The sequence below is a fragment of the Triturus cristatus genome, chromosome 7 (genome assembly GCF_964204655.1).
Source record: "Triturus cristatus chromosome 7, aTriCri1.1, whole genome shotgun sequence".
In the NCBI taxonomy this organism is placed as follows: domain Eukaryota; kingdom Metazoa; phylum Chordata; class Amphibia; order Caudata; family Salamandridae; genus Triturus; species Triturus cristatus.
Window position 1 is genome coordinate 303188134 of NC_140590.1, and position 14211 is coordinate 303202344.

Genomic DNA, 14211 nt, shown 5'->3' on the forward strand with positions numbered 1-14211 from the left:
GTGTTCAATGAAAGAATTGGCAGGCAGCTTGTGGCAGACGGGACACAGCAGAAGGAACTTCCCATGATGCTAAGTCTGCAAGAAAAGGTTATACATGTGAGGTGACGCCCCCGCAGAGACATCCGCCTGTCTAATATAATTTCACTCCATGTTTCAGGGGGGATGCAAAGGATGAAGATGCGGGAGAGTTGGATTTTAGTGCCTTACTCAAGAAAAGGTAAGGAGCAGTGTATTAATGTCCTTGCTTCACCCATAATTGGATTACTTGTGCATGGGGAGATGGTATCCTGGTTTTGCTAATCTGTACCTTGGTACAACAATTACTTAATTATTATGGGAATATTTGATGGAAAATATAAGCCGCAGAATTGCGCCGACTCGATCACACTGAGTGCAGAGAGCAAGGGTGCATCCAGACATATCCTTCAGCACTTATAATCCATGCTATTTATAGGTGCAAAGAGATCTTGCTAAGCATTATTAAAGAAGAAGGTCATGGACAGTCAAGTTGTGAGTCAGATAAAAGGTTATTTTGGTGTAAGGGATAACCAGGTAGCACTCAGCATAGGATTAATATTTGCAGGTGGTCGTTAATTGGTTCACATGAGGGCATGTCCATGTGGTAGGATTAAAATATTGTTGATTTTCATAAGCATGAGGTGGATACACTTTTTTCTTCATGGATTTTTTTAATGGAAATAAGACAATTGATGCCTTTAACTGTGAACGTTCACAGTTGCCCGGAAGAGAGGAGGTTGCTAGTTTGTTCAGGTACAACCAACCATTGTCTTTCGTTGATCATTGGCTTCTGTAGGTTTTAGGTCAATGGCTTGGCCACATGGGAAAAGGTCACTAGTTTATCAAGGTTGTAAGAGATAATTGGTTTCTCCAAATTGGCATATTTGCCAGGTTTGTTCATCGAAAAATGGAACACACCTTCATCCAGGATGGGCAATATTCCTTTATTTTAAACGTGTGAAGAGGTCGCTGGTTCTGTAAGAGACATGTGGTCACTGGTTGGTGCCAGAGAAAAACATTTCCTTTTTTCTCCAGTTGCTCGGTTATGTCTTCCCATACTTCAGAAGGAACTGGTTTCTCCACATGGCACGAGGTCAGTAAAAACTTGGTTTCCCATGTGACACCAGGTCACTGGTATATCCATGTCACACCAGGTCCCTGGTTTTACACGTAGGGCAAGGTCACTGATTTCCCTTCATCAAACGTGATTACTGGTTTCTCTATGTTTAGCCGGGTAACTGGTTATTTCAAGGGGTAAGATCTTACTAGTTTCTTTTAGTGGGAGATGACCAATGGTCTCTCCATGTGGAAGTGGGTGGCTCCTTCCCCTAGGAAGGAAATGTGACTGTGGTTCCCCATGCAGAAAAACGTTGCTGGTTTCGCCAGTTGGCATGTGGCAATTGTCTTTGGGCGTGGTGCAAAGTCACTGTTTTCACCAGGTTAAAGGAAGATAGAACGCATTGCTTTGTTCATCTAGTAAAGTCGCTAAGAGTTTCTCCAGGTCTCCAGGAAGAAAGAGGTCACTACTGAATACAAGGGGTGGAGTTTGCAGGTTTGTCTAATAAACAAGGAGTCCATGTTTCATGTAAAAGGGAGGAGATCCGGTAGATTTCCACATCTGGTCGTATACTTTTGCACATTCTCAAAGTTTGCCTTCTTCTTCAGGATGTCACTGGTTGACTACCATGCCATAAACTGCAGAAAGAGAATAGCTGTTTGCACCCTGTTTTAAATAATTAATGTGGGAGGACTTTCTCTGGCAAAAGCAGTTTAAAAACTATTTGATTTTGCTACCCTGACATAGTTTTTCTGATGCAGCTGACGTAGAGATGTTCATGTTCAGAGAGCGACAGTGACATATTGCTTGTTCTCCCTCTAGAGAAGAAAAGGAAAAAAAGAAAGAGGAAGAAGGGATGGAGGGAATTCCACCAGACGTATGGGAGATGCTGAAGGGTGCCAAGCCCAGCGAGTATGAGAGAATCGCTTTCCAGTATGGAGTCACTGACCTCCGAGGCATGCTCAAGCGCCTCAAGAAGGCCAGAGTGGAGATCAAAAAGAGTGTTGGTAAGGAGACAAATGACAGAGAAAAGTAGAGCACTGAATACACAGATATTAAGCAATATACCCCTTACTGGAGCAGATAGCACTGGTAGGACACTTATAGTCACTCAATATTGCACAAGGGCAACTCAGGTCCATGGGCGCCAAGCCATCCGTATTCTAAAGGGCCAGAGAGGTCTCAAATAAAGGGGTATATTGCTTGGAACACTTGAGTCACCAAAAGTAGGAATAACTTATCTGGTATGACACATATAGTACTGTCTGCGTTAGAATAATCACATCAGTTTAGGTTTTGACACTGTTTGTATATAGTAGGGTTTAAACAAAATGTCCTGAAAAACACCGCTTGACCATATGAGGCAATAGAGCTTGAAACATGTCAACCATCGCACAGGTACCACAGAACACCTCAGGCTCAACTGGTCCTCTGTGGTTTTAATCTTGACATATTTACACAGTTCCCATAAATAAAGGTCTAAAGTCCTAGGGGGAGCTATAGACAGTTTTAATTCTCTAATCCATCCCACTATTATCAGTGACACACGAGCACTTAATATGGACAGTGACAAGATCCTATTTAAAGAGCACCCGTTAAAGGGCCCGCTAGGCATTGCAACTCCAGCCTACCGTGGGACAGAATCCTAAAATGAAGCATGCAACCTTGGTGGGTGAGGATTCTTGTCCCTGAAATAATTTATTCCGTGCTTTCCTGTGGAGCCGATCACACTATATAAATTTGGAGCATCAAACAAATAATTTCATCTCTGGTCTCTCCGAAACGTCACATTTAATTTCCCTGTGTAGCACCATTTTAGCTCTGGCATGAAGAACAGCTGTAACTGTCTTGTTAGGTCCTTTGCAAATAATATGTAAATAATACATACACAATAGAAAGGGGCTTTCTGTCAATCCCCTTCAGCCATTGCTTAGTGAACGTGCCATTCAAATTTTGTATCAGCGCTCAAGACAGCACTTAAGTCCAAATGATAGTCATTTGGGAATCTGAGTGTTAGCCATCACAAATGCCTCCATTTTTAATGTTTTCATTTAACCCTGCACGTTGGAATGTACTGCTCAGACACAGAGCTCATCTCCCAGTGCTATAAAGAGTGGTTATAGGACATTTTATATACACCTGTTAGTTTTAATGCCTAAATATATTACCTTTTCCTGGCACTGCAGCAGCATCGTTGTGGAAATTAAAATCATCCCTGGCAAAAAAGTTCAGACCTGCCCCACATTGCAAGAGGCCATGAGTAGAAAGGGGCCATAGGCGCTTGGTTGAGCCATGGCAGCCCATTCTGCTCTGAAATTACTATTAGCCCTTTGGATTGCAGCCCACTGTGAAAAAGACAAAATGGCAGCATGACCATCCCAGCGGTGCACTTGCAGGGAACTGCTCGCAGGGCACTGCAGGGACCTGCATGCATCATACAAGAGTGCAGTGTTTTTCATCCTGTCACTCAAACACACTATCGAGCCACACATTCTGCATATTCAGTGCTGCTCCATCCCAGTAGCAATGTCTGTTCTGTCAAAACACTACATGCAGCGGGGTTTCCGGAACATAAAAACTGCAGCCAGGGGAATCTTATGTGACTCACAGAAAGTTACCCGTGAGAGGCTAGGAGTGTCTGAAAGGGAAGTTGTTTCTGTACTCAAGTCTCCTTTCCGTACCTGATGGGCGTTGGTATTTCCATTCCAGCTATCTCAAAGAAACTTGAAGACTGCTACCAGGTGGACAAGGGCCAAAAAATCAAAATGTTCATTGAAGTCAGCAACCCGGACCTGCAAATCAAGTGGTTTAAGAATGGGACAGAGCTCCGCCCAAGTGCAAAGTGAGTGTGCTCTGTGGGGCTTGGTTTGGGTTCGGTAAGCATCTTTGTTAAGCCTTTCGCAGGAGAGTGCCAGAAGCCTCATGACTTTTTTGTAGCCATTCTCCTCTTTTGTTGTCTTCACTCTGAGAGTCCTGTAAGACGTTAGCTGTGTCACAATTTCCTATATAGATAGCTGCAGACTTTCCTAAAAAATCTAGCCATTGGGAGCCAAACTGCCTGGTATGCCATGGAACATCTACAGCTGTGCTGATGATGAGGACGTTGACGAGGTGATATGACCGGCCAGACTTCCTTCTCCATTTCCACCTCTGGTGCTCTTCTCCTCTTGCCTCATACTACCTGCAGTGTCATGACCCCTCTGCACCACAACAACAATGGAAGACCCTTCTCAATCAAAGGACCACAGCGAGCTCTGGGAGTTAATCAGTGGCCTGGATACTCAAAGGAAATGACGAGGAGAGCTGAGTTGAACCCTATATATTGTGTGAACATTTAATCTTAGCCTCTAGCACACGCCAATATAACATGTATGAAGTCCATTCAGATATGTTGAAATGTTCTCAGTTGTCTTTTTTTATTCTTTCAAACTGCTGTTGGGTTGTTATTGTTCTTAGCCACAAAGCCAACACGTGTTTCGTCGCGACTTCCTCAAGGCTGTCTGTTCTTGAGTAGTCCTCCTTTTAGCCCTTTGTAATTCCATCCCTGTAAAGTGTACTGTGTGGCTTCACCAATGAGATTAATGGGAGCCTATATAAATTAAGGTTGGGGTGAGATCCACACAAAAGAAACAGTGATTGCAAATCCCAGGATTCCTCACTAAGGGCCTACCTTTATTAAACTGTGAGGTTAACAAGATGGAGCTACACTTATTCAATGTGTATTCGAAGCTCTCCCTGTACTAAAATATGGAAAACCTCATGGAGGAGGTAAACGAGGGCCTTGTAGTCACACATTCGTCAAAGGTTGCACCCTGCAGATTCACCTATGCGGCGTCTAGTCTCCTCACAACTGACTAAGTGCAGCTTCATTTAGCAGAACAGACCTATACCAATGGGTACTGTGTGTATGTTTGCCAGCTTTAAGTATATGATGTATGATCCAAGAATCTAGAGAATAGGGATCCCTGGTCCTGAAGAAAGCTGAGGACCCCCCGTGGGGTCATTTGGCTTAAACCTGTCGACCTACTAGATGCTAGTGATGGTGACTCCTAGGCATTGCTCAAATTTTTAATCATCCTGTTACCCTCACAATTTAATAAAGGTATCCTCTTAGTGAGGGTTCCTGCGATTTTTAATCTCTGTTTCTTTTGTGTGGATCCCCCCAACCATCATCCATATTGGCTCTCAATTATCTCATTGGTGAAGCCGACCCGCCACTAGAGAATACAGTGGCATGATAAGATGGTCGATGATGAAGCATAACACCCAGGGTGGGCATGGGGGGGTGTTGGTGACGCCATACTTATCAATTGTTGTGCTACATTAACCATGTAAAGATATCACCAAGATCAATAGGGTTTCCCAGAATTGAAAAACCTTCTAATTTTGACCTTCTTATGTCTCATTTGCTTTGCTGTGTTTGGTACTAAGGGCTTGTTCAGAGATTGGCAGATGGGATACTTTGTCAAATGTGGTGGAGATCCTTGTCCACTCTAACACAAGTACCATAGGCTATAACGCACTCATAATACGGTGGACAGGCCATTTGGCACATTTCTTGATGGAGTATCCCATTTCCAAAACTTTAAATAAGGCCCTGGGAGTGATAGTGGACTAAAAACTGGTTCACCTGTTTGAACCGTGCCCTTTCTGCTAAGGGTCGGACTGCAGAGTTGCTGTTTATGCACAAAGAGATTTACATTTTTTAATCCGGTGTTTTTTGTGTCTGATTTTGAGGAATCCCAACCTCAAATATTGGCATTTCCCAATATCAGGTGAAATCAATTGCTTATAATTGAAGTCTTGACACATAATCTTACCTTTGCCTTCTTCCCAGGTACATCTTTGAGAATGTGGGTCTGAAGCGCATCTTGACCATCAACAAGACCAACCTGTCTGATGACGCAGAGTACGAGTGCATCATCGGCGAGGACAAGTGCATCACGCAGCTCTTTGTCAAGGGTAAAGAATGGCATTTTCTTTGATTACACCACTGCTTCCTCCATGATGGAGACTGGCAGCCCCACTAACAGGCCATGAGCATAGGACGGGGCAGTCATACAGTACCACTGTCTAGCCTCTGACCATGAAGGTATAGGGAGGAGAGTAGCCTCGGTTCGAAGAAAAAGTCCCCATGGGAAAGAAGAGATTCAGATTTGGGAACCCTCAGAAACCTAACAAGGGATTCACTCTTGCCCCGCTCTGATGAACTTGCAGAGGCACTGGTCTGACATATGACTGACTGTCCCTCTGCTTTACTAGCTTTCCGATGTACTAATCTGACATATGACTGACTGTCCCTCTGCTTTACTAGCTTTCCGATGTACTAATCTGACATATGACTGATTTCCTCAGCCCTACAAAGACTTTCAGAAATATTGTTCAGACATATGGCTGGCTTTGCCCGGGGCTTCCTATCCCAGTGTCATTCTATTATCTGACTAGCTCTGTCCCTGCCCTGCTATTGGGCACAATGTGACATACGACTAGAGGTGGGCACGTCAGAAAATCATAGAGAGGTAAAGAGCTGAGCCAGGGGTCTCGGTTGGTACTAAGAACTAGAGCACGAGTCTCGCCATGAAAACATTCACCATGTAACTGATACAGCAAACACCATGTAAATTTGTCATTCAGACTCTCTCAGATGAAAACAAGGTATTTCTTAAACTCCTGTTTCACTTGCATTTTTATCTGTTAAACGTAATAGTTTTAAACGTGACAATTTCCCCGCACCCAGAGCCCTGACAAGACTCCCACGTGAGTGAGCATGTCATGGACACTGTACATATGGTGAATGTTGTTTTATACGGAGCAACGGTATTGACTATTTGACCAAACATGATGTAGAGATTACACTCATCCGATTTGGTAGAAGTCTCTTTACTTCCTAAAGTACAGAGCGAGGGCAACACGATCCATAAGGTACCGAGCCAGCGATAAACTTCACACAGTAGACTCCCCTCAACATTCCCAGTATTGTTCGTAATTCTAAGCGGATGCAGGATTTTGTCTATAAAAGGGTTTACATGCCAGGCAGGGATAACGTGGCCGCTGATTGGTTATCCCGTATGCCAGCTCAACTTGAAGAATGCGAGGATGAGAAGTGGGATGATTGCCATGTTGCTTTGATACCCGATGGCGGTTTCCCTGGAGTTAAGAAGGAGAATTGGGGGAAGGAGTATAATAATGACATGTTATTGCAAGAAATTATGTTTCATAGGGGGTCAGTGGCCAAAGAAAAGAAATTTGTTGGATAAGGGTAAACCCTTTTGGGAGATACGACCTGAATGATCATATGATGGTGGTATGGTTTTAAGAGCGGACTCCTTTGAGTTTAAGGAATAGCATTCTGCAGTTATGTCAAAAGGGCCATTTCGGTATTAGACTATCAAGTCTGTTGTAAAAAAGTAATTTTGGTGGCCGGGCGTGGATTCTGCCATTGAGCGCTTGGTTAGAGAGGAGATGGAATGCTCCAGAGCTGACAAGTCTTTGCATAAGGTACTGTGCCAGCGATAAACTGCCCACAGTAAAATCTCCCCAATATTCTCAGAATACAGAAGACATACAAATGTTAACAGTGCACGAGCCCAAGGCAAGCCCACAACACATCCCCCTCCTTTAAATGCAAACACAAAACACCCTTCTTTTATACACACACCACCCCCCTTAACAAACAATAAGGATACAAAGGAGTACCGGAACCTAATAAGATACTAATAATAATAATAAATAAATAATAATCAATGCTGGCAATTACATTCAGTAGCAAGTTTTAGAGGACTCTAACTTCCCACATGGCTTGCTCTCTTGTTACAGGGATCAGTGAGACACTTGCCGAACTGCACATCAGTTTGGTTGCAGAAACCCACCTTTTTATTTTTCATGTACTACGTGGTACTCTCTCTGGTAGTTTTTGTCTTCTAAAACAGCTAGAGAGGAGTAAAAACAGTGACTGGCATGACTGGCTTGGCTTTTTTGACGGTCTTTAGTCCACATGTGAGAAGACCCAAGCCAGAACTCAACATTCAGCCCAAACCATTCTCGAGCCTTGCATAGTTTGTCCACCTCTACATATAACAAGCTCTACAGCAACATCGTTTCAAGGCAACATTGTCATATGACTGGCTCCCCTCCACCCCTACAGACCTGGAAATAGTCTGTGATATGACCAACTCTGCTCCAGCCCTGCAGCTCTGGCACCATTATAGGAAGTGACTGACTTCCTCTGCCCCAAAGACCTACCAGCCTTTCATGCAAACTGGTCTCATATATGTCCGGCCCTCTCCCTGCCCTCCTCATCCCGCACACATCTGTAACCCTGGGCGTAGTTTGCGTAGTAGCGCTACGCGTTGCTGCGCGAAATGCACTTCGCACTACGCACGCTACGCGAACTGCATAGTGTGGTAGGGAAATGCTGTTCGCACTGATTGCACAGTGCCGGATGCTTGTCCAGTCATTGCAAACGGCATCTTGCACAGTGCAAACGGTCGTTTTCTGCCGCTCGAGTAGATTTGTACTCGAGCGGCAGCTTTCTCAATGCGGAAGGGTAGTTTCTCATCGCGAGCGGTTGCGAGCATACGCGACCACTCGTAATGAGAAACCTGACCTCCCCGCGTTGAGAATCTCGCCGGGAGGTTTATTTTCCACGCCCGCGATCGGCAACTTGATGTTGCTGATCGCGAACAAAGAAAAAGTCTTCCCGGGATGTTGATTGTGCTTGCTCGCGGTCGCCAACTTGACGTTGAGGACCGCGAGCTAGCAAAAAATGCCAGCTACGCTACGCGTTTTTTCACTGTGCTACGTGCAATTCGCGTAGTGCATAGTAGCGCAAACTACCCACGCTCCGCAAGCGTAGCATAGTATTACGCCCAGGCTCCAGCCCTCCAGACTTGTGGAAGCACCAAATAACCCTTCCCTAATCCCACTGGCCCTTTGGAAGCACCAGCCTCACATATGACTGATTCCTCCCCATCATACCTGCCTGGCACTCTCCTGACTTATGCTTGTCTCTGCCTCAGCTTAACTAGCCTTTCAGAGTCAAACACCCTAAATACAACTGATTTTACTCCAGCTCAACTGACTTAGCACCCTCCTGCCATACATCCCGACTTTCTCCTACCATTGCCACGCCTTCCTCAGGCACCCAGTGTGACTGAGACATGCTCACCCTGTGAGGACGTATTACAGAAATTGTGACTTCATGATACTCACAATCAAATGCCCTCATATACAGATTGACCATGAGGTCCTCAAGCGCCCGCCATGATTTACTCATATTGTAAGTATGAATGTATCGTACTTGCATCATGGCTGCCACATACACACATCCTCAACTCCTTAGTCTCACAGTAACTTCATTATATATCATGATGTTCTTCATACCTACAGCATGACTTATGCTCTTATCATGACCGCCTCAACTTACACCATGACGTACTCATACTTTAACCTTAAATGTATTGTACTCCCATCATGGCTTTCACATACCCACATTCTTAGTTTTCCAGTATTGGGGTGTCTTTCATAGATTCACATGCTTGAATATTCCCCGTCGTCAAAGTGGGAGTCCCACGGTACATAACATAGCAATGTAGTAATAACATAAGCCTAATAGGCATAAAAGAAAGTAAAACCATAGAGTTTTTATGGATAGACAGTTTGTCACATCTATAACATATTACTGTCATTATATTTTAGTCCAAAATCCAGCCAATCAGGCGTCCACACCCTCTAGAACCCTCTCCCCAGAGGCTCAGGCCCTCAGATTTTCTACCGCACGTCGTGTGAAGGGAGTCTCCCTGAGCTTGCTCAGTTTTTCTTTTCATATCTCCTCAGAAGATTTTTTCTATGATGTCTACATCCAAGAAATCCCTCTTCAGAACTTGTGGAAGTTGTGGTAAACTGAGGCTTCATTCTGAAGACCCTCACAAGAAATGTATTTATTGCTTATATCCTGAACATCAGGTAAAGGATTGCAAAATTTGTAGAACCTTTTCTCCAAAAACTTTAAAGGACAGAGAAGGGCGTCTCCTTCTGTGGCTACAGAAGTTGAAGACTTCAGAAAATCCTCTTTCAGATGTGGAGTGTGTCTTCAATCAAAACTGCTCCCTCCTTGAAGAGAACAAGTGACTCTCAGAAGGTTTCTCCATGACCTAAGGTGGTGAAGAAACATCATGTAGATAAGCCCACTACCCAACCTTCTATTTCAAAAGGAGTGATTTCCCCCCCCCAGGAGTCTATCTGAATCCTTTACGCCCCCGAGATCTGATTCTCAGGTGTCAAAGACTCCATCTGTGCAGTTTTTACCTCAGAAACTGCCCCTCTCGTCGATGAGCTCATCAACGCTTCCTCCTTCGACGAGAGCTGCCGTCGTCGCATCTACGTCGACGACTTCGACCTCTATGTCCATGAAGCCGGCTATGATCCTGTCGTCGGCATCTTCACCGTCGGCGTTGGTATCTGTTAAGGTGAGACCCATTTCATCTACACTGCCTTTAACTTCGTCGTCGAAGGCAAGCAAGCATAGAAAGAAGCATACGTCGACGACGATGGCTTCGGCGTCGACGGTAGCTTCATCGTCGACGGTGGCTTCGTCGTCGACGGTAGCTTCATCGTCGACGGTGGCTTCGTTGTCGACGGTGGCTTCGTCGTCGACGGTAGCTTCGTCGTCGACGGTGGCTTCGTCATCGACGGTGGCTTCGTTGTCGACAGTGGCTTCGTCATCGACGGTGGCTTCGTCGTCAACGGTGGCTCAGCGACGACTTTCATCATCAGCAACTACGGCTACGACTCCATCTCAAGATATGATGCCACTAAGGGCTTCAAGCTCTTTGCTTCAACGATGACATTCCTCGTTGGATATTCTGATGCCAATTAAAGCTCCTTCTCAGCCTCCAGAGGTGCTATTTTCATCTGATGATGAGGAATCCAAGGATGATAGATTTCGGGCTGCGCGCAGTCCCTCTGAACTTTTAATAAGATGTCAGGAGTCAGATGATGATGATGACGACTTACAAGAGATTTCTCTACTTGTGACACACACCCAGCTCCAGAACTTCCTATGGCAAAACTGCCGTTAAGTCTTATTTCCAACCTTCAATATATGTTGTATGATTACAACCGCCGCTTTCCACGTTCTGTGCAGACTTCACCTACGCCGCAGATACCTCCGCAACCTTTTTCAAATAAGGAAACAGTGCTCACACCTACGTTGGCGACAAGAGTGCAACATCTTGCAGTTCCTCAAATCATAGAAGAAGATGTTGTCGAGGAGCAGGATGATGAGGGTGACAAAGAAGAAGGTGAGCTGGATGACGGTTCCTTTATTTCTGAATGGGACAACTATCAAATACAAACGCCATCTTCTGCTGGTCCAGCTCCTTTGGATTCTCCACCGGTTGACATTGGTGGTTTTCATTTGCTCATTGAAAGAGCAGCTAAAAGATTCCACCTTCCTATGACCACCAGGGAGGAGGATTGTTTCCTATATGATTTTAAGGATCAACCTCAAAAGCAGGTCCGTTGTATTCCAATTATCGATTTCATATGGCAAGAAGGCCTCAAGCTGGTGCAGACTCCTAACTCCATTCCAGCTATCCTTCCTAGGATAGATAAAAAATACAAAGCCCCTCCAAATTCTCCTGCTTGTTTAATTTCGCAAACAAAGCCTGATTCCATCATTACTCAGGCAGCTCAGCGTCGATCCAGAAACCCATCGTCTCCTTTGTCTGCACCACCAGATCAAGAAGGTCGACGCCTGGATGGTATAGGAAAGAAATTTTCTACTAAGGCGGCAACTACAGTACAGGCGGCAAATTCTTTGGCGATCCTGGGCCGTTACGACCGCCAAATGTGGTCAGGCATTTCATCTCTAATAGACCTTATCTCTGAGGCATCTAGGCCAGAGGCTTTAAAGATTCTCCAAGAGGGAGAAAGGATTTCCTCGGAAATTATAGATTGCGCCATTGATGTATCCTCTACTGGCTTCCGTCTTTTAGCTGGTGCAGCAGTCCTCAGGCGTCAGGGCTGGTTACGGGCCACGTCTTTTCGTCAGGAGGTACAAACAAAAATACTGGACATGCCTTACGACGGTGAATCATTGTTTGGCCAGCATATAGACGATGCCCTTCAAACAATTAAAAAGGACACTGACACTGCTCGTGCTCTTGGGTCGTTACAATTAAAAAAACAGCTTTTTCGTAGTGCAAGAGGTCGTGGTTCCTCTTCTTCCTTTCGAGGAAATTCGAATCAGTACAGACAAATTCAGAACCGCTACTCCTCCCAGAATCAACAGTCATACAGGCAACAACATTCTTCCAACTACAGGCAATACAGAGGAAAATCCTCTTATAGAGGGAAGGATTCCTCCGAGAAACAATGACTCTCACCACACACCGTCGCCAGATCCTCCCGCTTTTTCAAAACTTGGAGGTCGAATCTCCCACTTCTACTCCAAATGGTCACAAATTACTACCGATCAATGGGTTCTAGATATTGTGCGCAGGGGACATGCATTGGAATTCGTAAAGATTCCTCCCAATACTCCACCAAGAGGTCCCCCTCCTGCTCACCTAAAAGAACTCTTGAATCAGCTGAAAATTATATTGAGAAAGGGCGCGATGGAAGTGGTGCCAAAACTACAGAAGGGCAGGGGGTTCTATTCAAGATTTTTCCTCATACAGAAAAAGTCAGGAGAATGGCGTCCCATTTTGGATCTACGTGCTCTAAACAAGTACATCAAGACACAAACTTTTCGTATGTTGTCTCTTCAAGACGTACTCCCTTTTCTATCCCAAGGAGAGTTTATGACAACGTTAGATCTTCAAGATGCTTATTTTCATCTTCCCATACTGCCGAGACACAGAAAACTTCTCAGATTCAGAGTGGCCGGAAAGGATTTCCAATTCAAAGTTCTGCCATTCGGCCTTCGTTCTGCTCCCCGAGTGTTTACAAAGGTCCTTGCACCGGTGGCAGCTTACCTTCGTCTTCAAGGAGTGCAAATCTTTCCATACTTAGACGACTGCCTACTGAAGGCAAAGTTGTTCGAAACAGCGTCCAAACAAACTCTGTTATGCAGGTCCCTCTTCCAATCTCTGGGCCTCACATTAAACATGGGAAAATCTCAGTTTCTTCCAGCTCATTACAGACTGTTCTTGGGAGCCATTCTAGATACCAGGCAAGGGAAAGCTTTTGTGTCGCACGGAAGGCGTCAACGTCTTCGCAATCTAGCGACTTCTATCCATCTAAAAGAGTTCGTTTCTGTCCGACAGTTGAAATCTTTCCTAGGGATGTTGTCCTCGTGCATTCCTCTAGTCCCGCTTGAAAATGAGACCTGTCCAGGAAGAATTGGACAAACAGTGGGCTCAAGTCTCAGCAACTGTCAGCGACTTAGTCAGAGTCACACATCGACTAAAAAGAGTTCCTTTAAGGTGGACTCACGAAGAAAATATCTCATCAGGACGTCCGTTTGAGGCGGACACTCCACTATTCACCCTCACGACCGATGCATCTCTAGAGGGTTGGGGCGCCCACTTACAAGGACAGACCGTAAAAGGCAAGTGGTCCGTTCAACAAAAGACAAGACACATTTCTTTTAGAGTCACTGGCCATTTTTCTGGCTCTGAAGGCGTTCCGAACCATCATTCAGGGAAGCACGGTGTTGATCCGTACACACCACATCAACAAACAGGGAGGCACAAGGTCCGTCTTGTTGTCCCTTCAGGCTCAACAAATTTGGAATTGGGCGATTCAACATCACATCGTCCTCACAGCAGTTCATGTTCCGGGAGCGTCGAACAATCTGGTGGATTCCCTAAGCAGATCATGCACGACCAATCACGAATGGGAATTACACCAACCCATTCTGGATCACATTTTTCAACTATGGGGTCCCCCAAATCTGGATCTGTTCGCAACATATCTGAACCGCAAATGCCTGTTCTACGCAAGTTGGCTTCCCCAACCAAAGTCATGCGGGAATGCCTTTTTGATGAACTGGTCAAAAATATATGCCTACGCTTTTCCACCAATACCTCTAGTCCCCAAGGTTCTGCGGAAAATGAGGAAAGAACCCTGTCACATTATTCTTATAGCCCCCCGGTGGCCTCGACAAATCTGGTTCACGGAACTACTGCTCC

General features: G+C 45.1%; 1 protein-coding gene across 2 annotated transcripts in view; it reads left to right on the plus strand.

Moving 5' to 3' along the window:
• The window catches only part of MYBPC2 (myosin binding protein C2), a 256681-nt gene that overhangs the window by 106203 nt on the left and 136267 nt on the right, over positions 1-14211 (plus strand). For both annotated transcript variants that reach the window (XM_085616340.1, XM_085616341.1), the window contains 4 exons: positions 158-217; positions 1898-2082; positions 3785-3917; positions 5913-6037. In XM_085616340.1, coding sequence (XP_085472466.1) covers positions 158-217; positions 1898-2082; positions 3785-3917; positions 5913-6037 — 503 coding nt within the window. The remainder of the gene's footprint in view (positions 1-157; positions 218-1897; positions 2083-3784; positions 3918-5912; positions 6038-14211) is intronic.